At 42.0% G+C, this 24222-nt stretch overlaps 1 protein-coding gene across 7 annotated transcripts in view; it reads right to left on the reverse strand.

Moving 5' to 3' along the window:
• Positions 1–13235, reverse strand: part of LOC142578784 (N-acetylglucosamine-6-phosphate deacetylase) — a 29038-nt gene extending 15803 nt beyond the window's left edge. Inside the window, exons 1-7 of one of the 7 annotated variants that reach the window (XM_075688359.1) lie at positions 13127–13235; positions 11960–12210; positions 9158–9297; positions 7955–8009; positions 6278–6487; positions 5704–5792; positions 3123–3267 (exon numbers count right to left, since the gene is read on the reverse strand). In XM_075688359.1, coding sequence (XP_075544474.1) covers positions 3123–3267; positions 5704–5792; positions 6278–6487; positions 7955–8009; positions 9158–9297; positions 11960–12188 — 868 coding nt within the window. In that variant the 5' untranslated portion in view covers positions 12189–12210; positions 13127–13235. Of the gene's footprint in view, positions 1–3122; positions 3268–5703; positions 5793–6277; positions 6488–7954; positions 8010–9157; positions 9298–11959; positions 12904–13126 lie in introns of those variants that run through there. The other 6 variants (XM_075688357.1, XM_075688356.1, XM_075688355.1 and 3 more) reach the window with 6 other exon arrangements.
• Positions 13236–24222: the final 10987 nt, after the last annotated feature.

Raw genomic sequence — 24222 nt, forward strand, 5'->3', positions numbered from 1 at the left:
AACAAGCTACATGTAGCGAGTCTAGCTGATTTTTCAGGTCAGCTCCAGACACTGGCCTTTCTACAACTAGGGTGCCCAGAGCATGAAAAACCGGCTCTCACAGCAGTTGTAAAAGTTCTATGTTTTCTTGAGGTTTCGGTTTTTGTAAAAGGCATCAATAAAGAGAGGGAAGCGCAAAGGCAACGGCAGAATCTCCTTAAACTGCGTCACTGCCACTAGATCTATCTTCTTCACGTAAGTGTAGATTATCTCATATCTAGTGCTGTCTTGTGCCTGCGTTTGTGTTGTTATGCTTGAATTATAAAGTCTTTGTTACGCTCAAATAAAGGATCCGTGTATTATTTTTGTTAACATATATCAGAAATAAAAAGAAATCTGCACGTATTTACCTAGTATAAAAATGAATAGTACACATAACACCACAGTTCATTTTACACGCTAATTAATTTATTTGCTCATTATCATACCCTCGGGGCCCAATGGGCATTATGAGGGGATGGGTACATGGTTTACAAACAATCAAAAACATTCAAACCTATGAGGACAACAGTAAGATAAATAGGCAGAAACAGCAACAAATAAAATAAAAAGAAAGAACAGCGAAATTCGAGTCATTTCAGAAGATGATCGGTTACAACGGCCTTGAATGGTTATGCATTAATATAACATTAATAGAACAGTAACGTAACCTCAAAATTCTTTTACTTTATTAGAATAAAAAATGCAATCTAAAGCTTACCCTTAAAAAAATTACGCTGCCATCATCGCTAGAATAAAAAACAAGTGTCTTTACCTATCGCCTAAGAGACACGAAGGCGAACGACTTGTATACATAAAGCCTACTGTAATCCACCCTGATCCTCCTTCATCCGCTCTAATCCACCTTAATCCAATCATTAATCAATAATTAAATTCGCTAATCATTATCATCTCTTATACACGGTTGGACATGCTTTGCTTCGCTTTTGGCCTTCCTTGGATCGTGTGATATGTTCTGTACCTCACAACACGACCTTCAAACATGGAGATCTAAGGCTTCGATCTGCATTAAAAATTACATTTTCTCTTCACCAGCATAGAAACACATGAGGTTCCCCGCTCGAAGCCGACCTGAGGTAGCACAAGCTTTTCACGCAAGCGACAATCGCTAAGAAAGCCTGTTGTAATCAAAACAAACCCTAATCAGTAATCAGCTGCCCACATTTGAACTGTGCTGCTGCTACGGCTTAATAAAAGCAAAAAGCGCAGCAGCCCGCTTGTCGATGCGGTGAAAACAAGACGGGTTACGAAGACCAGATGGTGCCGCGGCACCCACCTGCACTGCAGCGCTCCTAGCAGCAGCCACCGGCACTCATTGCATCCAGTGCCACCCGGAAGGCCGCGGACGGCACACTAGCCAGTATATTGTGCCTATACAAGGCACTATAGTTTTAACGTACTATTTTAAGACAGTTGCCACAATGTATACCATGCTAAAGAAATAATTTTTAGAATGGATGAATAGCAGTAATAGTAGTTGCTAATACAGTTTTTGAGTATTCTGATTTGAAATTTCAAAATATATACAAAATATAGGCTTGTCTCTTAGTTCCCAACTTTTGTAAGTCAAACCATGCAAAAAAAATTATTATGCAGATTTGTTGGCATCATAATTATCTATAATGATGACCATGCTATGCAGGAAAGCCATAGCTTCACCAATGCGAAAACAGCTAAGCTCTTATTGTGCAGGGAGCATTTGTTTTTACTCATTACAGCAGGCACATGGTTTGCTTTTTAATCCTTTCTTTAGGCTGACAAAGCAATGGTTGTCAGGTCAGGGAGCATGCAGAAGCCTCCTTATACTTAATCATAACATTTGGTCAGCTTTTCTGTGCAAGCAAGCTTATCTAGTGCATATTCAACTGGCGCTAGAGCCTCCATGAGCTTTGTTCAGTTCCTGTAAAGTACTGTACAGCAACATGGAGTGTCGCACAATATCTTACAGTAATGAGCAAGGGCCCTTGCATATGCGGTGTTCAATATGTAAGAGAGAGTGCTAGTGAAGCTTCGGTTGAAACTCGGTCTGAAATCGACGGCCTGCTCTTGTGTGAGTGAAAACCCAACACAACAGGAAGGATTGCTTGTAACAGTTTGTATATATGCCATCGAAATACTGATGAATAAATGCAACCAATGGTGGGGAAAATAAAGTTGCGCTTTGATATATGTCAAACACAATTATCAAAATAACAAGTACTCATGAGCATCTACAGTTGTTTGAGGCATCGTTAAAACTGCTTAGATGTCAGATCAGAAATCTAGACAACCCGACAGAGGCTTCCGTGTCTTCACTGCTGCTGTCATTTAAAAATTATGCTGTTGAGTCGACCAAAGCATAAATTTTGTGTTGTTTCATTGTGGAAGTGCTAGGAGCACTGGAGGCTAGTTTTAACAATACCTCCAGTTGAAGCTTTATTTTTTCAGACTCCCCAATCTGCCAAAAATAGTGAAACCGGATAAATAAAAGCTGAGTCGTCATTTCCCACGGTGCATGACATCACTAGAAGAATTCTAATGGAAATATTTAGCAACATGTAGAAAAACTTGATAAAATTGACAGATTTTAATAGGCCTGGTAAAGAAAGAGTTAAAGCATATGTTAAAACTGAATTTATTAATTTTATTGTAATACTCCTGCATTAGTTGCACATAAAAAATATTTTTTGCCATAGTTTGCAGTGGTAAATTCATTCAATTTCATTCAGCCTACTGAATACTGTGTGAAGTGAATTTCCTTACACACACACACACACACACACACATATATATATATATATATATATATATATATATATATATATATAGTATTTTACATTCTGCCCAACACTGAGCACTTTCTGCAATACGCACTTATGCTGCAAGATATTCATATCTCCTCACAGCCATCTGCTGACCAGAACTAAATCTAATTGTGCTTATGAAGTTTAGTCAAAGTCAGAATACAGAACAAAATTAATTTGTGAATTCAGAAGATTAACTCACCTATACCAAGTCAAATTCAACACATTGCAATGTTGCTAAAGTATATTGCACACTTTTCTTAACTAAACTATATAGACACTAGCATTTACACTCCTTACCTCTGGAGTTGGCCTTATAAGCAATGCGCAATGCAGCAGGGTGTGTGTGTATACCATCAGCTATGATTCCATAGAATACATTCTTTTCCTCTGGAAGCTTCTTAGACGTCAGCAGCCCAACAAGTCCAGGGTCCCTGTGGTGAAACTGGAGGAAGGGATTTTGCACCTTCTAAATACATGAAATGCAATGGCCTGGAATAGTAATAAGACATTACAGTGACTGACAACAGGGCAACAACAATGCTAGTTATATGCAAGAGAAGTGATGCCTAGCTCCTCCCCCTCCACACGCGCATGCACAGAAAATAATAATAAAGAAGGTGGCAATACATTTGAAGACAATGCAACACCAATAAGTTAAGAAGTAGCAGGTAAATTAATTCAGCAAATTGATCAATGCTCACTGAGAGGAGCACCTCTATAAAAATTTTATGTAAAAGTAAAGCATAGGCGATAGAATACAGCAATGCCCATGAATTAGCCATTTATTTCAGTGCAAGCCCATTCTTAGGATTGAAACACAGTAGCAGCTGATTACTAATGCTCACAATTCTTTGTTCCACCAGACCACCTTGAACAATGTCCCATTGGAAGGGAGCAGTGATTTGATCCTTTGATCCTTCAATCTTTGTCTTCTCAGAGGCAGAATTGTCACATTCACATCAATATTCCAGTACACCTCCCATAAATCAGTCATTAAGCAAAATACTACCAAAGATACAATAACCTGCATATTGGCTGCATGCAGCAGTACAGAAAATCAGTATATATCAGTAATGAGAGCTTAAGAGCAACCGGCTTTGCAAAGAGCAATTGTGCTAACATTGTGGCTGATCAAGAAAGGGCTTTTGCACGTTATATGGATCAGGTTTATAACATGCCTACAATAACACCTTCATTAAATAGTGGCAGCATTGCACTGCACTCGGCTACTGTAAGGAGATATGCAAGACAGAAAAATAGCAGTTTCGTTTTAAAAATCATTTTTTTAGATTTTGGCAGCAAAATTATGCCTCCACATTCTATTTTCATGTCTAAGAAAGACCGCAAAAACATGATTCAAATGAAGGCATGGTAGCTATATGGATTTAATTTTTCCATTAAAGCTCGACTGATGAGGCTCACAACCACAAGTTCTGCCCAGATGGTGAGCTTTACTGGTGCAAGCACAAGCCAGCAGTAGCTCTGGCTGAACTGGAACCAGCTAATTCTCCCATTTTCACCAGCGCTCAGACAAAGCCCATGCTTCCCACATACATATGCTTACAGACAAACAGCTGTTGTCTCGCTGTGATAATGACAAAACTCAAAACACAGCTGTATCTCTCAAGAGCAAGATTTTATTGTAGTACTCTAAAACAAAACACAGCTGAATCTCGCCCGAGCAAGATTTTATTGTGGTGTGACAAAATAATATTTGCTTCGGGCACTATTGTGCAGGTGACCACTTCTACAGCCACACTGTGGTTTAACACAGGCTTTGAGGAGGTTCTTAGGAGTTGAGCTTCCTCCCAACTCGGGAGTACATCACTCTGAGCAACCAGAGAGACCAGAGAAGAATCAAAAGAATGTGCTGAAAATAGACAGCTGGAGCTAAATACTGTTGTCACAGTACAGCAAGGAAAACCTGTTTTGAGGAGGAAGCTCGCAGAAGTTCTGAGGATATCATCTATGCAACAGGAAAGTTCTGAGGATTTACATTTCTTGTGGAAAGAGCAGTCTGTATACTGGCCAAATTTCATGCAAATTCTTCATTTGCAATAGTAACAAGCACATTAAGAACTTTCAATATCATTTTTCTTTTTTCTTTTTCAATTTTAGGATGTTTTGACTTCTTATGCAATAAAATTATTGTATTCAACATGAGTCAATCTCAGCCAAATTCCGCAGATGTAGAATGCAGATATCTGGGTCTTATTGTAATTTTCATATTATTGGTCATAAGCATTTTGGAAAACTGTTCTAATGGTGTCAACGTTCTCAGTACTAGTTTATATTAAACATTTTAATGTTCAATCACAAAGCGAAAAGAAAATTCATTTTGAAACTTATTTCCAACGTGCTATTTATAAGAAACATGCAATAAAGGCTATTCTATAACCACCTCCAAAGCCTGGTATGAAGCTCAAACATTGCACAAGAGACCATACCTTCAACACTTCGAGGAACACAGAAAAATAACCAGACAAGGTAATGTGACGCAAAAAACACATTCGAAAATGGGAGATTAAATTCTATATTCTGCACAAATATTCTCTTGTTAGCTTTATTAGTAAGGAAAGTGGACCTCTGAGGAGCATCTCCCTTTGTGAAATGCTATTTGTGAAGAGAAGAAAGGTTCATTTTTCCTTTACTGCATGTGATTATTCCCACTTGTTACCTTAGCAAATTGTATGCTAAGGTTCAGACGCTTCAGACAATAGCATTTGCACTCTTGTTCTCATGTTCCGTTCACAGCAACAGCATCAACAATAACACCCTAACACCCCTGTGTAGGGTGTCTGAACACCCTACACAATTTCACAAAAATGCACACAGTACAATCTAACCATCAGAATTAAAGATGTAGCAACAAACTTACAGGTAACATAGCATTGAAGAGGTGGGTGATGAAAGATGCTCCATCCTGCATTGCCTTCTCACCTTGGACGAGATTAGCCTCAGAGTGTCCTGAGAATGAAATAAAATGCAGTTTTATCACTACTGCAACATTATGGTCTAGCAAAACCACAGGTGCCTATGCACTGTTGAATCAACATTGTGCAGTGCATCAGCAGCTTTGGCTTACTTCAGTGAATTGGGATTCGGAACAAAAACACGGAGCCACCTACTGTCCACCAATAATGCAAGGATCACGAAAAACTAAGCTGTACACAATGGCCGCCCCATCTTGTGCTTCACCAAAACATGCAGCTGGTTCTCTCCCCTTCAGTCGACATGTACCATAGTTTTCACTGCACTGCACAGAATGAGTCAGCCAGAGTATAGGTATTACATTTTTAACAAAAATGTTCAGTAGCTTTTAACTGGGCTCCGTGCACATAGTGCATACATTGCGAACCTAAATGCAGGAAATCATACATAAATAAAAGGAGAGAGAGGGAGAGAGAGAGGGAGAGCGAGTGGTAGAAGGCGCGAAACAGTAAACACCGTACCTATAGAGACTGTAACGCCTTTTTCGACGATTGCCCGGATCACTTTGCCATCAGGATCCAGTTCAGGTGCCATTGTGATAATGGCAGCACTGTCCAAAGTCCCATACACATTCATAAGACTTTCAAAGCCACCTTCCAAGTCCTGAATAAGCTGGAATTTGTGGGCACCTTTCTTGTGCTTGCTGATGAAGGGACCTTCCAAATGAATCCCTGAAGGGATAGCCACAATAAATATATCTATATATAGAAGTAAACGCTGAATTAACATGCCAAGGGCAATGAACACTGCTACATCTTCTGCAAGAAGCACAATCATAGCTGTAGAGGCACAAGAAAACTTGTGAAGAACAGTGTAGCTACTGGGACAAACAAAATGAAGAGAGACCTGAACACATGAAATGAGCAAAAGCTGTAATGTTTATGTTCATTATTCAGTGGCATAGTCAAGTATGACCCAACATTAAAAGCAATAGCATTAACAAGATGTGTTGTTGGGGAAGTTAGTTCGTGATACGGATGTTGTTAGAGAGCACTCGTACTCTTCCCTGCCTTGTCCACGTTTCTTTTTGCACTATATTATGAAGTAAAAGCATTCCTGTGGTAACATTTACACCCATGGCTGTAACAATCACATTGAGAAAAAAAAGCCTTTAGACATTAAAAATGAGCTGCAATTTTATCAGGTTAGTGTAAAAAGCTGAAATGGGCACTAAATAGTCATATCCAAGCCAAGCCCACAAGTTCAGAAATATTTCTTACTGTTGAACAACATGCTGTCCTAAGGAGATATTGTCCATCAGTGGGCATGGAAAATGCTACAATATACAAAAGCCGTGATTCTGTAATAGCAAACCCCTTTTCTCTGTCACAGTGTAGTGGCAGGATATCATTTTTTTTTAAATATGTGGTTGCTTTGTCTTTCCTTTTTGTTGGTTTCTGCACACCTCAGGATATAGAAACTTTGAACTTGTGCTTAAGAAACATCACATTTGTTAGTCTAAGTGCATGCATGTCGATATTAATTAGTAAAATGTGATTGTTAACAACTTTATGTACATTTTATATAATGAAAAGCTGCTGCGCTGTATTAAAGGGTCTTCAGGCACGCTCAAGCTGCTCTGTATAGCTTTTTGTCTGGAGGACCCCCACTGTTGTTGGAAAATAAAGGTATTTTATTCTATCTATTAATTTGTGTGCCCACAAACTTTTTACGCAATAGCATGACAACCTGAAATGTAAAGTGTCCACAGAGTGCATAGCAGTTGCAACGCAGCACAATTTGGTGTCATTCGTTCATTCAATATCAATGCGCACAAATTAAAGAATTTTACTTTGCAGCTGTGTTTCCATGTATCCATGCACACATTGTGCCCAAACAGCAACACTGACTGATTAACTGATGAGGATTTACTTTCACAAGCATCAAATAAGCTATGAGGCACACAGTAGTGGAGAGAACTGGATTAATTTTGACCAACTGAGGTTTCTCCAATGTACTCCTATATATAAGCACACAAACGTTCTTGCCTTTTGTACTGACTGGACTGCAGCCATTTCAGTCAGGAAATCGAACCTGCAGCCTCCTTTGCAGAAGCATAACACTACAGCCACTGAGCCAACACAGCAGGATGAATAGTAAGACAGGCTATCAAACTGTGGAGTGAAATTGGGGCTTACCAAGAACTCCGGCACCACGAGCACTGCCATTTCGCTTCTTCACAGCAGTCAGAGCCTGGAAGTTTTTTGTTTTGTTTTGTTTAAAAATGTCACAGTCACAAAAGTTAAGCAAATATTTGTACAATGCTACAGTAATAAAATTCAAATCTATAAATTTAAGAATAGTTAGCTTTAGTTGCTTGGCTATTGCACCATGCCCACGTAAAAGATAGGCATCTGGCCCAATAGGCTGACAAAATATATTTAAAAATAGCGTTTGTACCCTTCCAAATACAAACAGCAAGCATGAACTAAATTACAGTAATGAAAAACAGTGGGCTTGTATTTTTGCATAGCGATGGACCCACTGTCATTAGGCTTTTGAAGTATGCCATATATATATATACCTAAGTTTATATGATTTACTGGACAAATCGCTCAAGACAGTGAATTGCTAAATATATGTAACATTTTAATTCTAGTGTAACATTCTTTTTAAATTTTGATTCTCATTTAATTAGTCTAACTTTTCTGCAAAACAACTGAGAAATCATCAAGGCATATAACCATATACAATGCAAATATATTAATAACAAGTTACTTGACATTCTTGTCAGAAGCACTTGTTAATAAAATAGTAAGGTTGCTGTATCTGCAACATCAGATGTGGCTGTGAGAACCTCAAGCTTACAATTGTTAAATGAGTACTGCCGTATCATCTCGAAGTAGTAAAAGCTCTATCACACACATTTCACATGTAAAAGGATGATACTTAGCAAGTATGAAGTGTGGGAAACACATATATTAAGGCAGTCCTGACGTAACTGACAGTAACGTCACGTCATGACACAGAGCGAAATTCACTGATGACATGTAGCTATAAGGCTAGATATGACGATCCTGTTCATAAAAAAAATTAGCAAGAGTGTTGTGCACATTTCTTCTGGCTGTCTTCACATGTGGCAGCAATGACAGGAAAGGAGCAAGCATATCTATCACAACGTTATGATGCATATCCTGGGTAATGAAACCAAAACTGGTTAGAAGAAACAAATATTATGGTAAATTATTTCAGGCAACCTGATTCCTGCCAGTAATTCTTTCTATGTTTTGGGAGTGTTCTGACTTTCATTCAATGCAGACAAATCACAAGTTGAAGGCATCATGTCAGTACTTCTAAAGTTCAAATTTTTTCTTCAAACAGTGACACAATATATACTGCACCTTGTGGTAAACTTCCGGTGTAGAAGTGACAATCGTTGGACACATAGACGTCACCCCATATGGTAGAATGCCTTTGGCAACCTTGTCAACAGCGTCTCCAATTGTGTCGACACTGTGAGAGAAATCTACTCCCATGCCTCCTATAACCACAAAAAAGAGAAACTGGCCATCACAGCTGTTTTTAAAGTGAAGCTTTCTTTGCCTACTTCCTCCCCCCACTTCTTCCAAGTTTTGGTGCAAGTATCTAATATAAGCAACATAAGTTCCTCCCCAAATAGATGACTTAATAGCGTTGACTGTTGACTAACAAGATATAGCCAGTCAGCACACCTCTTCTCTGCATAATCAAACCATAACCTGCAACATAAAACCTGTACATATATAGCCAGCTCATTGCTATCTCTAATGTACACAGACCTCTTAATGAAAAAGTGCATGACATTTAAGGGCTTCATTGGTTTTCTTATATTCACAATAAGAATTCCTTACCTGCCATGGTGGTGTAGGTGCTTTGGTGTTGAAGAGCTAAGCCCGATGCCGTGGGATCAAATCCCGGCCGCGACAGCCGCATTTCGACAGGAGCGATATGTAATAACATTGCTGTACCATGCATTGGGTGCATGTTAAAGAACCCCAGGAGGTAAAAATTAATTTGGAGTCCCCCAGTACAGTGTGCCTTATAATCATATTATGTTTTTGCATGTAAATCCCCAGAATTTAACTTAATTGATGACCATATATGATCTTGATCAACTCAGCATGTGCAAACGGATTATCCACCTAATACACCATGAAATTTTCACCATCAATGTAGTGTCAGTGAGTGCACCTCTTTTCTCCATGATAAAACAATACACCACGGCATAAAACGATCTGTACCTGTACATATAACGTTGACTCGGAGATATCTTTAAAGCGTACAGACATCTTAAGGAAATAGTGCATGTCAGTCAATCACTTCCTTGACTTTTTTTTATTATATTTGAGCTACCCCTTTCTTAGGCCAATGGCTTTATGCCACTGGACATGTGCCCATTCTTGGCCAATCCCCAATAGTGGTTATGTGTAAGTGTTACACAAGAGGCATGGAAGTCTTAAATGTATTTAGGTATGTGTCATAACTCTCTGTGCCATACACCTCTCATGCCCATTCTTCTTCATCCTCACGACACAAAGAACTAAGAGCAACAAGACTGTGCATGTAGCCTCTGCTACTGCTGTTGCCTCACTAACTCAAAGAAGCTTTGTGTCACTTAAGATTTTAGCATTAAATGCATCTGTGTGGGATTTTTTTTTCCATTGTGTTTCAGTTGAACTCTTGTTGTGAATAGTGAAGTCCAACTTTGCCACAAAAATTACTGTTCGAGGTTTGTATTTGACAAAACTGCTCCTTTCTTATGAAATGAGTGGCTCTGGCAAATAGGCTTGAGGCTTGCAAATATTAAATTAAAATCAAGTTGCAATCAAACACTGAACACAATGTAAACAAACTGAACAAGAAAGTATGCGCTGATACAAGTGCTAATACTTCTAGTTATGTTGATAAATGCAGTGAATTACTTTTGAAAGCAGCTGCTCAAACACCAAGAGAACAAAACCGAACCTTTCTATACAGTTTCGTTGGTCTTTGCTGTAGTCACCAATAAATACACAGCACACTGCATACAATGCAGTGTACTATATGCAAGGTTTAACTATAGCTCTCTGTACCCACAGCTGCTGTCTTTGAAAGTTTGCTCCCGTAGTGTATATAAGGTCCATTACGAAAGTAATGCGCATTTTCTGGGAAAAATACATTTATTGACCGGACCTGCACAAATGGTTCAAATTCTTCAAAATACTCTCCCCCTGCATCAATACACTTGCAGAGACGTGTCTGCCATGCCTGGAAGGCACCCTGAAAGTCCTCGACGGGAATGTCTCTCAGGAACGCTGTAACATGCTTTTGGATGTTTTCCACGGTCTCCCAATGCTTTCCTTTCAGCGCTCTCTGCAGTCAGGGAAACAAAGAAATGTCGCACGGAGCCAAGTCGGGACTACAAGGGGGATGCAGGGCCACCAGGGTGTTGCTCCGGGCCAAGTAGTTGGTAACAGGACCTGTGGCTGGAGGCATTGTCATGGTGGAGCTTGACCGTGTCTTTGATGTCAGCCCTCACACGCGCAACCCGGCGTTTCAATCCCTTGAGCACCTCCAGGTAAAAGGCTGAATTGACGCTTTCTCCCTGCGGTACAAACTCAAAATGGACGATTCCTCGGGCGTCAAAGAAGACAGTGAGCATTGTTTTGATGCGAGACTTGCTCATTCGCGCTTTCTTGGGGCGGGAGGATGATTTTGTGTGCCATTCATTGCTCTGCCTTTTCAATTCTATGTCGTAATCGAACATCCAGGATTCATCTCCGGTTACGACATTGTTAAGGAAGTCCGGCTCATTTTGAATCAAATCCAACAATTCTTGACAGCGCAAAATTCAAAGCTCTTTCTGATCTTTCGTCAACACTTTCGGCACAAGCTTCGCGCAGACCTTGCGCATTTGCATATCCTCGGTCGCTGTCCCATGTACCGCAAACGTGGACATGTGTAGGGCAGAACCCTCTCCACATTTCCCGACCGGTTTTACCGCGCTGCCATGGATACCCGCATCATAATAAAATCATGCGCATTGCTTTCATAATGGACCCTGTATATGCGTGCTCATACTTCTACTCTAATCTCCTTACAATGAAGGCTCGTTATTTACAAAAAGTTGTCTTTTTTCATCTAAGCTCGTAGACTAGTGCGAATACAAACACGAGAGCACTCACCATTAATTTGCAAATCAATGTAGCCTGGTGCAATGGTGGCTCCTTTGCAGTCTAGTTGGATGTCGGCAGTGATCCGCTCATCGAAAAATATGGGCTCCGGGTCCACAATGACATTGTTTCGAACCCAGAGGTCTTCCAGAACCAACTCATGATTACGTAATATGGTGCAGTTTTTAAACTGAATCAAGCAAGAGCTCGGCCATTTGTGCTGCCCAGAAAAGGTATTCATGGCTTATTCACCCACACTTCGTCTGAAAGAACGAAAGCGTATAAAGAGATAAACCAAGAGCAGCACGGACAAAAGTCGCGTTGTACAAGAAATATAACGGTAGATAATGGTCGATACTATGCAACATATAGATCTTCAGAATGGCAGCTAACTTTCTTCGACGACACATGCATCAACACCTAGATCGCATAACCGACGAATGAAACTCTCCCCGACATAAGATTTCTGTACCGAAGTTATTTATATAACTCATAAACGAAACTCGCAGCTTGAAGGATTTTTCGATGAAAAAACATAAACGACGTAAGCATTAAGTTTGAGTTGCGCCAGCAATAAAGAAAAGAAAATGTTGCCATTCAGAGAATGGTCATTCGTTCAATGGTATCTGAACCACAATGAAATACATCGATTGGCTGTCCGCACTGATAACTTCTCAAGTGGCCGGCTTCACGGCGACGATGCGCCGAGGAAACCTACAGCTGGGAAGTCAATCGAGGAAGAACGGCACAGGCGGATCTTGAAAGACACACACACAAAAAAAGCAAGATAAAAGAAGAAAATTAGTACGCGGGCCCGCGCGCCTAGTATCGGTCTATAAAATACGTTGCACGCTACAAACGAAAGCTGGCAAGACCTCCGATTGTACTCATGTTGTGCTCCCGAGGATGGCACGTGCGGTCTGTGATTATCGCTATTTTGACGGTAAGAGAAGGCGTAAAATACGTGTGAATAGCACTATCAGTTTCTAGCGGGAAAAACAAAAGCGCTCTAGTAGTGAAAGATTGCGTGCGACATGTGTAGCGAGACCATGTCCACATTCTATTCATACATTCAGCGTTTCATGCTGCGGCTCACTGTAAGTTCGCAACCGCCCAGCCTCTTTCTTGGAAAATTCAGGTTTTACGCCATTGAGTCAGTCTGGCGAATGACACATGTACCCGTGCAATGTGATGATCAGACGTATCGTTGTATACATATAGTACATCGCTCACCGCACTGGTCACTTCTCGACAGAGAACGATGCCGCGTCAGCTCTGACGATTAGAAAGCGAAAACAACCGATGGGTCGTGACACACTTGCTCGACCTCAAACACGAAAGATAAATAATTCCAAGGCCGGCTCTCTACGTCTGAATTTCTATGCGTTCTCCTAGGTGAGAGTGGAGAATTAGATTGAAACCACACAGCGTGCAGAAACTATTAACATATATACGTGAACGATAGTAATGTGTTACGATCTTAAATAATTAAGCCATTGATTGGTATATATATATATATATATATATATATATATATATATATATATATATATATATAGTCCGAAATTGATCACAGGACAGAAAACTACTCTATAGCTGCCAGCAATAGCTTCTTTCTTACCTGTAAGAAAAATGAAACCTCATTCTGAGAGCATTCATAAATATAGAACCTGAAAGTGCTTATGCAGAAAATTCCTGTAAAATGGAATGCTTGGTTCTTGCAGTTTCAACCTTCAATGAGATATCACACTTGTTCTCGAGTTTCCTACAGTCATATATGCACATATGCGGCCTAAAAAGTAATGTTGTTGTATACAGAAAGATAAGTTTTTATCAGTATGTATAATTATTAGAGCCACATGTATTACCATGCAATAAGCTTTTCCACTTTTTTTTTTTTTTTGCATGTTGTGGTAGAAGTCACCGAAGATGATGAATGAGGCCCACAGTGCTATAAAGTTCGTACATTTAAAGGGCAATAACATGCAGTAAATTCATGATGAAAGAAGACTGTCTATGGTGATTAATTGTCCATCATAAGCCACTGTTGCGAGGTGGATAAGAAGTAACTGATCACAGGTTTCTCACAAGAGGAGCCTAGGGCTAGCAGACCTTTTCACTGATACCACATCAGACCACTTCACACCACTTGAAAACCATTAGTACCACTTGAAAACCAGTAGCAATATTTTCACCTGGGATGATACGGCCACATGCAGTGAAGAAAGTGGAAGATTTTATTCTGCACGTTTGACAAGTTACTGTTCAAATGCTCATGCATAAAACAGGCTTAAGCTGTGGTAGCCGGCGGAACATAATGACAGATTGCATGTGAATAAGGTGCCTGCATGTTCGGCACCTGCTCTCTAGGGGCAAACATGATGCAACCTGTCAAGACAGATCTTGCCAACTCTTTTGGAGCAAATAATGATGAGGATATCTTTAGTCGTTTAGTAACTATAGATATATATATGGCAGAATGCTGGATTTACCTTTATGATCCAGAGATTAAAGAGATGAGCAAAAGTGGATCCGAAGCACTCGGATTCCTCTCCTCTCAAAAAGGCTCAGGTGCAAAGGTGTGCAGGTAAGGTCAGGTTGTCGGTGTTCTGGGATTATCTAGTCATCCTGACAGAATATACCTTAAAATGTCCTTACCTTAAAATTACGACACGCTCTAAAGCAAAAATGCCATGTTATGCTCTTCAAAGGTGTCTCTTCTGACTGATCGTGCACCCGCAGGCTCACCTCAAGCTGCCGCTGTGGAAACAAAAAATGTGGCTATCACAGGGGTGGGACTGCCAAAAGTCATTTTGGAGCAATTTTTGGAGCAAGTAAAATTTCTTTTTGGAGCAGTTTGGAGCAGACAAAATTGTATTTTGGAGAGGTCTAAATTTAATTTTGGAGCAGATAAAATTTCATTTTGCAGTAGTTTGGAGCCGGCCAATCTGAATTTTGGTGGAATCATGAAATACGGAATAGGGCAACGCACTTCGAAACCACGTGCACGACTAAGCACAGAAATCAACACGAAGCACATAGTAGAATCATGCTTTGGCGCATGTTTTCCTGTAAACCCGAAAACATCGATGGCACTACGATCAAACTAACTTTCCCATGCCGACGTTCATTACAATAGCAGAAAATGTTCTCAAATTATGCAGTACAATCGACACGGTAAAATAATTTCTGGGCCTGCATACTGCACAACCAGAGCCGCAATCAACCCTGAGCTGGTATAACATAAGACTACGGTGATCCGTTTTTATTGCAATATACCATCCTCCGTGGCAATAGCGATCATATGGACGCTCGATCCAAACGCATATCTACCGTCACCGTGAAGTTCCGTATAAAGTCCAGGGGCGATAACATAGTTGCTGCGCGCTGTATGCTGTATGTGCAAGGGTGAGCCGAGGATGGTGGCTCAATCTCGCATGCACAGAGAAGGAAAGCGGGGAGGAAGCGCGTCCATCTTCCGTCACGTGCAAGGTATCTGGGGGGAGGGGTTCTACTCCAGCGGCTGCTGCATCTGGCGCGGTCTATCTTGAAAACGATCTGCGATGAGGGTAGAGTGCAGATGCTGATAGCTTGGTGTGCGCCGCTTAGTTCGCATTGAAGCCAGACAGTATGGAGGTCAATTCGCTCATTTCTGCTGCCGTGCTTCCTCTCCAGCGCTTTGACAGCGGGTTTCCGCGGTCATCGAGTGAGATGTGTTCACGTTTTCTTGTGCGCGCCTCACACCATACTTGTTTAGTTAGCTAACGTTCAGAGGTTGTACGGCCGATAAAACTACTATCCTTATTAACTTTTAGGTGAGCTGCGTGAGGACGGGACAAGAAAGGAAACAAACACGAGCGCAGTGTTTGTTTCTTTTCTTGTCTCGTCCTCGCGCAGTTCACCCAAAAGTTAATATGGATTAACAATTAAGCCCAGCTGAATACCCTACTGTCCTTACTTCGTATCGCTTTCTGCTGATTTGCTATCGCAATCGACGCTTCGCCTTTCGGGTGAAACTGACTTTTTATCAAATTAGCCATTAGCCCTTCATGATAGGTCAAAATGGCTCAGGCCTCGCCCATTTGGGCATAAAAACAAATTGGATAGTTTTACGTTATACCGGCCCAGGGGACAGAGATGCCCTAATATCTGGTTTACACGCAGTGCCCTCAGCCTACTTTTCGTAGTTTTGCATCTCAACTAGGGATCGCCGCGCTGCTCGGCCCACTCAGCCTTATTCTAGTACACTCTAAATACAGCCACCGTAGCCATTCCGACACCAGCGACAACAGCCGAGAGTGGTTGCACGTACGCGCCACCCAGTTGCTGGAAGCGCGGAGTCCAGTTGGATAGATGGATGGATGGCAGCTGTACCCTTTGTAACGGGCGGCGGCTGACGCCACCTAGCCTTTTGCTCCCCCTCCTATTTTATTTTTTTTCCTTTCTTTATATCCTCTTTTCCTTAATCTAGTTTTCACTCCCCTCCTCCCCCCAAAATAACTATCTAAAAAAGTAGAGGAAACATTATCTCCCCGATTTATGGTATTATCTGTCCCTACATTGACTGGGATCTTTTTCGGAAAGCAAGGAAAATCAGAGCTGAGACAGAGGAAGGACAAAAGAAAACACTCCAAACTTGGACCACTCAGCTCAGGGAAGATGTAAAGGCGGCAACGAAGGATATTACCACAGAGGAGGATATCGAAATCATGGACAGTAGGCTGGCGCACTTGATTGAAGCGAAACAATCTATGTTAAATAGATGGAAAACGCAACGGCTGAACAGGAGACTCAGGAAGCGCATAGCATTGTTGAATAGGGAGATTGAAGAACACTCCAGAAATTTACAGAAACAACAATGGGATGAGCTTTGTAATTCCATAGATGGTCGAATCAGACGTGGTGGGAAATGGAACTTACTTAGACATTTGCTTCATGAGAACGACACGAAATCTAATAGGAGAACAGCAGTAGCACGACTCGTCCATCGTGAGAGTCAGGACACAACGGAGGAGGCCATTCTGGATCGGCTCGCAGCTAAGTATTTACCACTTAAGGATAGCGATGAGAGTACAGACCTGCCTGAATATACAGGGGAAGACTGTGAGCCTATGGATCAAGACTTCACAGAAAGCGAAGTTCGTGCAGCCCTGTACGACCTCAACAGTAGATCTGCTGCCGGTCCAGATGGCATTTCCAATAGGCTGTTGAAAAATTTGGACGATCATTCCATAAAATATTTAACAGAGTATTTCAACGAACTCTGGAAAAACGGTGATTATCCGAAGGAATGGAGAATTGCTAACACAATTCTTATTCCCAAACCAGGCAAGCAACTCAATCTAGATAACCTAAGACCCATATCATTAACATCATGTCTGGGCAAAACCATGGAGCATGTCATACTCAATAGACTGACTAAGTATGTAGAAAACAGAAATATTCTTCCGCATAACCTGATCGGTTTCCGTCCTGGACTTTCGACTCAAGATGCAATGCTTTTAATCAAGCATCACCTTATTCTTGCTAGCCCGCTACATACGAGAGCTCTTCTAAGCCTAGATGTAGAAAAGGCCTTTGATCGCATCAAGCACAGGGCCATATTGGATATCCTCTCGGAGATGGGATTGGGTAAGCGATTGCACAATATCGTCAAAGCCTTTCTCGGTGGCCGTTCTGCTTGTCTCAGGTTAGGCGAACTCCAATCGACAACCCTGGAACTTGGGAATCGTGGGACACCACAAGGGTCTGTCCTATCTCCCATGTTATTTAATTTGGCAATGTCAAAAGTGGCTCGAGGTCTCGCGCAGATTGAGGGTATCCACTTTGCTATATATGCAGATGATGTAACAATCTGGAGTGCCGAAGGTAATATGGGACAAACAGAGATCAAACTACAGGAAAGCATTTATGTGGTAGAAACAACACTTGAGGGTATGGGACTGAACTGCTCTGCTAAAAAATCAGAACTATTGGTATTACGGAGCAGTAAGCGTGGGCGCAGGCCGAACGGATATATCCCAGAGGAAGAACCCCGCATTGACATATGCGCCAAGAATGGAGAACCAATCAGGCAGGTGGAGACTATTAGAGTGTTAGGACTTCTCCTGCAAGCGAACGGATCTAATTGCAGGATGATAGAATACATCTCTAACAAGTCAGAAGAAGTCATTAGGCTTCTGCGTAGAGTTACCAACAAGCATAAGGGGCTAGGAGAAGACAGTGCCATAAGATTGGTACATGCATTCGCCTTTTGCCACTTCTCGTACGTGGCTGGCATGCTCCAATGGACACAGGCTGATAAGAACAAGCTAAACGCTTTAATCAGACGACTTATAAAGACTGCACTAGGACTTCCCATCAGCACGGCCAATGATAGCTTATTGCGCCTAGGGCTGCATAACACACTAGAGGAGATAGCTGAGGCTCAACAGGTGGCCCACCAGGAGAGACTAATGGGGACACGCCCTGGGAGGGCGCTACTTGAAGAAATTGGCGTAGAAATTAACCACACCAACGAAGGAGAATTATTAACACAATTGCAAGCGGAACTACGGGAAACAATAAAGACGACCCCGTTCCCTAGGAACACGCACCCGACACATAACCTCGAGAGACGGAAGGCAAGGGCGAAGGCACTCCTTCAAGACATAGATCAACATAAGCAGCAGGCGGTGTTCGTTGACGCTGCCTGGGTTAAAAATAAGGATGCGTATACCTCCGTTGTCGTAGACACTCAAGGTAACATACAGGATGCCATCACCGTCTATACCAAGGACCCCACAGTAGCAGAACAAGTAGCAATCGCCTTAGCCATCCGGGCTAATCGGTGGACACATATTTACAGCGACTCTAGAACAGCCATACGCAACTTTACCAACGGATATGTGACACGGATAGCAACAAAATTATTAGAGAAGGTCAAGAGTGAGAGGATCGAAATCCGCTGGTTTCCTGCACATCTGGGGGTGGTGGACGGAGCTCGGAGAAACCTCAATGAGGTGGCAAATGAAGCAGCACGAGGACTTTCTAGCCGTGCTCTTCAAGACCGAGCAACTTACACTTCACCCGGGGAACACAGGGATAAATTATTAACATATAACGAAATCACGAAGCATTATTATTTAAGCAGAAGGGAATACCCATTGCCACACGGTAAGCTTTGCAGAGCCCAAGCGGTCACATTACGTTTGCTACAGACAAGAACATACCCAAGTCCATATTTTATTAACAGGATCTATCCGGAGAGGGAAATTCAAACCAACTGTAATAAGTGCAATGGCATCATTACTCTTGACCACATGCTTTGGCAGTGCCCCGCGGTCTTCACAGACCGTGACAAGGAACAAGAATGGTGGCAGCAAATGCTACACAGTGAATCACTCTCTGACCAATTACGGGCAGTCCAGAAGGCCCGCGATGTGGCTGAAGGGCTCGGCCTGACAGTCCCAACGTGGGAGCGGCCCGCGTCAACGTATGGTTGACCTTCAGGACCCAATAAAGTTCTCTATACCATATTATCTGTCCCTTGACTTCCTCCACCAATCCTCTAGCCTCCCCTTCGTTACTGCCACTCTTTTCTCGTCTATTTGCCCTCGCTCCCCGGGAAAACCCAATGCCCCTTCCATATCTGTCACTGTTCCCTCTGCCAGAATCGGGAGAAGGTCTGTGCATCTCAGCACTATATGCTCAGTGGTCTCCATTTCAGCTCCGCAAGCTGTGCACCAAAGGTCCACGTCTTCAAATTTAGCTCTGTATGTTTTCGTTCTCAAAACCCCCGTCCTAGCTTCGAATAATAGTGAGCTGCCTCGCGAGTTATCAAATAAGAGCTCTCTCTTAATCTCCTGTTTTTGTGACCTATACATAGATAGCGCTGGCTTTCCGAGCATTCTTTCTTCCCACATTTTTCTTTCCATCTCCTTCACCTCCTTTCCCACACTAGAACCACGTTGGACCCCCTCCCTCGGCTGTAGGTATCTATTCCTCAGCTTCCTCGTTCTGAGTGTCCACTTTGTGTTCAAACTTTTCATGTACAAATATTTGTACACTTTTCCTGCCCACGTTTTTTCCTCCAGTGCTGGGAGTCTCTCTTCATATTTTAGCTTACTTATTGCCTCTCTACCTTCGAATGATGTCCATCCCATGTCCCCCTGCACTCCCTCATTAGGGGTGTTCTAGTGTGCTCCTAAGGCCAACCTGCCTACACTTCTCCGTCTTGTTTCCATGCATGCCTGAACTTCCGATTTCACGCACAGTACTGAATTTCCGAATGTGAGGCCAGGTACCATAACCCCTTTCCATACGCCTCTAACCACCTCGTACCTATTATAGTTCCATAGTGCCTTGTGTTTCATTACAGCTGAGTTCCTTTTCACTTTTTCAATAATAATTTTTTCCTGTTCTTCCAAGTACTTTTTGCCCTCGTTTAGCCATATGCCCAAATACTTTTATTTTTCAACATGGTCAATCTTAGTGCTTTGTATTTCCAATGGTTCCCCCCTTTCTTCATTGTATACTATTATCCCAGACTTCTCTCTACTGAATTGCAGTCCCAATTTTTCTCTCTCCTCTCCACATATGCTCATTAGTTCCTGTAGCCCTACTCGGGTGTCAGCAAGCAGTACAATATCATCTGCATACATCAGTCCAGCTAGTACTTGAGCTACCTTTAGCCCTTCCAGCATATAGCTTATGTCGGTTCCTATTGTGCTCTGTTCTAGTCTCTTTTCCATTTGGCTCATGTAAATCATAAAAAGCAGAGGCGACAATGGACAGCCCTGCCCGAGACCTCTTCTTATTTTAGCTGGCTTTTTAGTTTCCCCCTCCCATGTTATCTCTACCTCATTATATGTATAAACTTGTTGTAGGAACTCAATCATCTTTCTATCTAGACCATATTCCCTCATCTGGCTCCATAACTTTTCTCGGTTTACATTATCATAGGCTCCTCTAATGTCTAAAAAAGCTATCCATAGCGTTTTCCACCTGGCTGTCGCTATCTCTATGCACTGTGTTATAACAAATAAATTATCATCTAGCCTTCTGTTCCTTCTAAATCCATTCTGCAGTTCTCCCAAGATCTCTTCACGTTCTGCCCATTCCTCCATTCTCTTTTTCACCATCTGCATTGCTACTCTGTGTATGACTGATGTGACAGTTATTGGCCTGTAGGATTTAATGTTGTCCTTGCTTCCCTTACCTTTGTAAACTAATATCATTCTGCTTGATTTCCAGTCCTGTGGAACATCTCCCCCTACTACTATTTGTTCAATAAGTTGTCGTAATTTTAATTTACTTTTCTGGCCTAATATGCTTATCAATTTCATAGGTATGCCATCAGGTCCTGTCGCTGTTCCCACGGGGACCTTGTGTTCAATTCTGTCCCATTCCTTACCTGTCATCCTTCTGTACTCCTCCTCTAATTCTGTCCTGCTGTTGTCATTGTTCTCCATTTTGCTACCCACTGGCTCTGCAAATGCTGCCTCTATTGTTAACCTAATATATTTCTGGGCTTCTTCTCCCTTTGTTCCTTCTGGTGCGGTCAGTGAGTGCTGAACCACCTCTGTCTTCTTACTCTGTTGCCTTATGTGTTCCCAAAATTTCTTAGAGGCATTTCTGTCTTTTTTTCGTACCTCTAACATCCACTGTACCCCAGCTTTTGCTATCTTGGATTGAATTAACGCCAATGCTTCTCTTTTCATTGCAAAGTAATCCTCCCATTTTTGTCTCCACCTCTTCTGGTGTGGCTCCCCTTTTCTTCGCTGCTCTGTGTTTTCTGCACACATCTTTGCGTTGCTCTATGGCCTCCTTAACTTCTCAGTCCCACCAGCTTTTCGGTTTATATTTTTCCCTGCTTACTTCCTAGTTTCCTAATCTGTCCCTTCTCTAGCTCTCGTTTAAAAAATACCTATTAACTCGTCGTATGTCCATGCCCTTTGCAGTTGCTTGGATACCATGCTTTCAATGTTTTTTTGCCACTTCTCGTAGCTGCCTGTCATTCAATTTGCTCATACCTTTCCTTTCTTTAGTTTCTACCAGTGGTACTGTCCTTCCAAGAACTGATTTTGATTCGTTTGTGATCACTCCCCAGGCTTTTTGTACCTTCCTCATCAATTTCCATACATCCCAACCGTTCATACAGCTTGTGGGACATTAGGCAGTAGTCGATCGTCGAGTGGGTGTTATTTCTTTCCCATGTTATTTTCCCGTCGCATTTAATTTCAGTATTAACTATCACAAAATCATGAGCCTCACAAAAAATCTACTAACATCTGCCCTGTTGCATCTGTCGCCCCGTCAAAGTATTCCAAATGTGCATTCATGTCCCCTAGGATGATTATCTCTCGTTTCATAGCTAACTCCCTGATGTCCTTGGCCATACATTTGAAATGTTTTGCATTCTCCTCTTTCGACTCATTCCTCGTTTTCACATACACAACTCCCAGGATTGTCTCAACATTCTCTACGGTGACCTTGAGCCACATGTGCTCACTGCAGCTCTCCCTTACTCTTTCCCAGTCCTGTCCCTTCACTAGTGCCCCAAGGCCTCCTCCTCTGCGTTCTTTCCTTTTTCTGTTGCACCCAACCCAGGTGAATCCCGCAATGAATGATGGCTCTTCCTCATCTCTTAAATGGGTTTCGGCAACTCCATATACCTGAAAAATTTTCCGTTTGTAACTGTTCTTCTATTTCGTCCCACTTAATGCGATCTTACTGCCTTCTTCCTCTTCCTCCTCCGTGCTCCTGTGTTATAGTGCTATAGGCGCGAAAAGTACGAGAAGCTATCCGGGTGGCGCCGTCGCGTGGTGTGTGGAATGTGAACGGCTGTACTCTTTTTTTCAGAGAGTAAATCTGCTCGTTGTTCGCAGCCTCTGCTGAAGCGCACATGCAGAAGCCGTTCTGGCGCGGCGCGGCGCAATTTGGTCAATTTTCTGCGTTTGGCGCAGGAATTTGCGTAACAAAATGGCACAATTGGCACAGGGCACAGCCCCTGCTATCGCATACTGCCCCATCCACTTATTTTATTCATCTCGCACGAACTGAGCATTTCTTAATTGCTTCAAGAAATAAGATCAACAGCAAGGTCGGCAATCTGATCACACAGATGAAGTCAGTCAAGAGGTCGAACGGCATTTTTTTTTTAATTTGAAGACTTCTACAATTAAGGCCTACAGAGGATAACGAAATGTGTAGATAGATAGAATAAACTTTATTGTCCAACGGATAAGGTGATCTACCCACCCCCCGACACGCAGGTCAGGGGCGAGTGCCGCCGCCTCAGATGCAGGCTGGGAGGTCTTGGGTCCCAGCAGCCTCTTCAGCTCTGGCTCGTCCAACGAAATGTGTAGGATTTAATAAATACCAAGTAGAGAAGTCTTAATAACTACCAACTAAAGTATATATATTTTTTCATTTATTTATTTCTTCATGATGACCAAAACTTTCTGAAACCCCCTCGTATATGAAACTGAATGGTCGTGTTGAGTTTTTTTAAACTCAAGACTATTCTACGTGGTGCAGGGAATAGCAGCAAGTGCATGAAACGATTGTTCATCCTTGTGCCATGCGTTATAGGGCCAGATAAAAATCCTGCAGGGCTATCCTTGAGAAGCTTCCTTGGCCTGGCAAGGTGGAATGCGTGGCAAGCCGGGTGTGTTGGTGCAAGGCATTTATGGTGGTTGCACAGTTGTGTTGTGCTACATATGGCTGCCACCACCACACGCATGATTGCAATGCATATGGCGAGTTGAAACATTGACATGCTGCTCAAACCCAATTCAGACACCGTTCACTATTTCATCGTTCATAATATTGTAGCTTGCAGGCCCTGTATGCAACATGCTGGAATATGATCACAGGTTAAATTATTATAAATGGGTGGCAGTTTTGTAGAGTCAGCTCATTTTTATGTACCAAATCTTCTATATACTGAACACCAAGCTGGTCATGTGTCTCCCCAGTGCCCACAGTTAAACAAACAGCCAACTAAGCAGATCTTGAAGGTATGAGTGGCAACAGCCTGAAACAAGGTAAATATTAGAGGAGGACACACATTTCCCAACTTACTACAGCAGTGCTTAGTAGATTGTACTTTTGTCATCATTCTTTTGTCAGCTACTCATTCAACTTTTCAATTTTCATTCATCTTCAGAAGTATAGATATATATGGCCAGACAGTTTTACGGCCATTACAGGCTTCTACTGCTGCTGAAAGTTGTATTCCTGCTTTTATCCCTACACATACACAATGAAAGAATTAGTGATTGTCAGAAAAA

Source organism: Dermacentor variabilis, chromosome 4, assembly GCF_050947875.1.
Source record: "Dermacentor variabilis isolate Ectoservices chromosome 4, ASM5094787v1, whole genome shotgun sequence".
In the NCBI taxonomy this organism is placed as follows: domain Eukaryota; kingdom Metazoa; phylum Arthropoda; class Arachnida; order Ixodida; family Ixodidae; genus Dermacentor; species Dermacentor variabilis.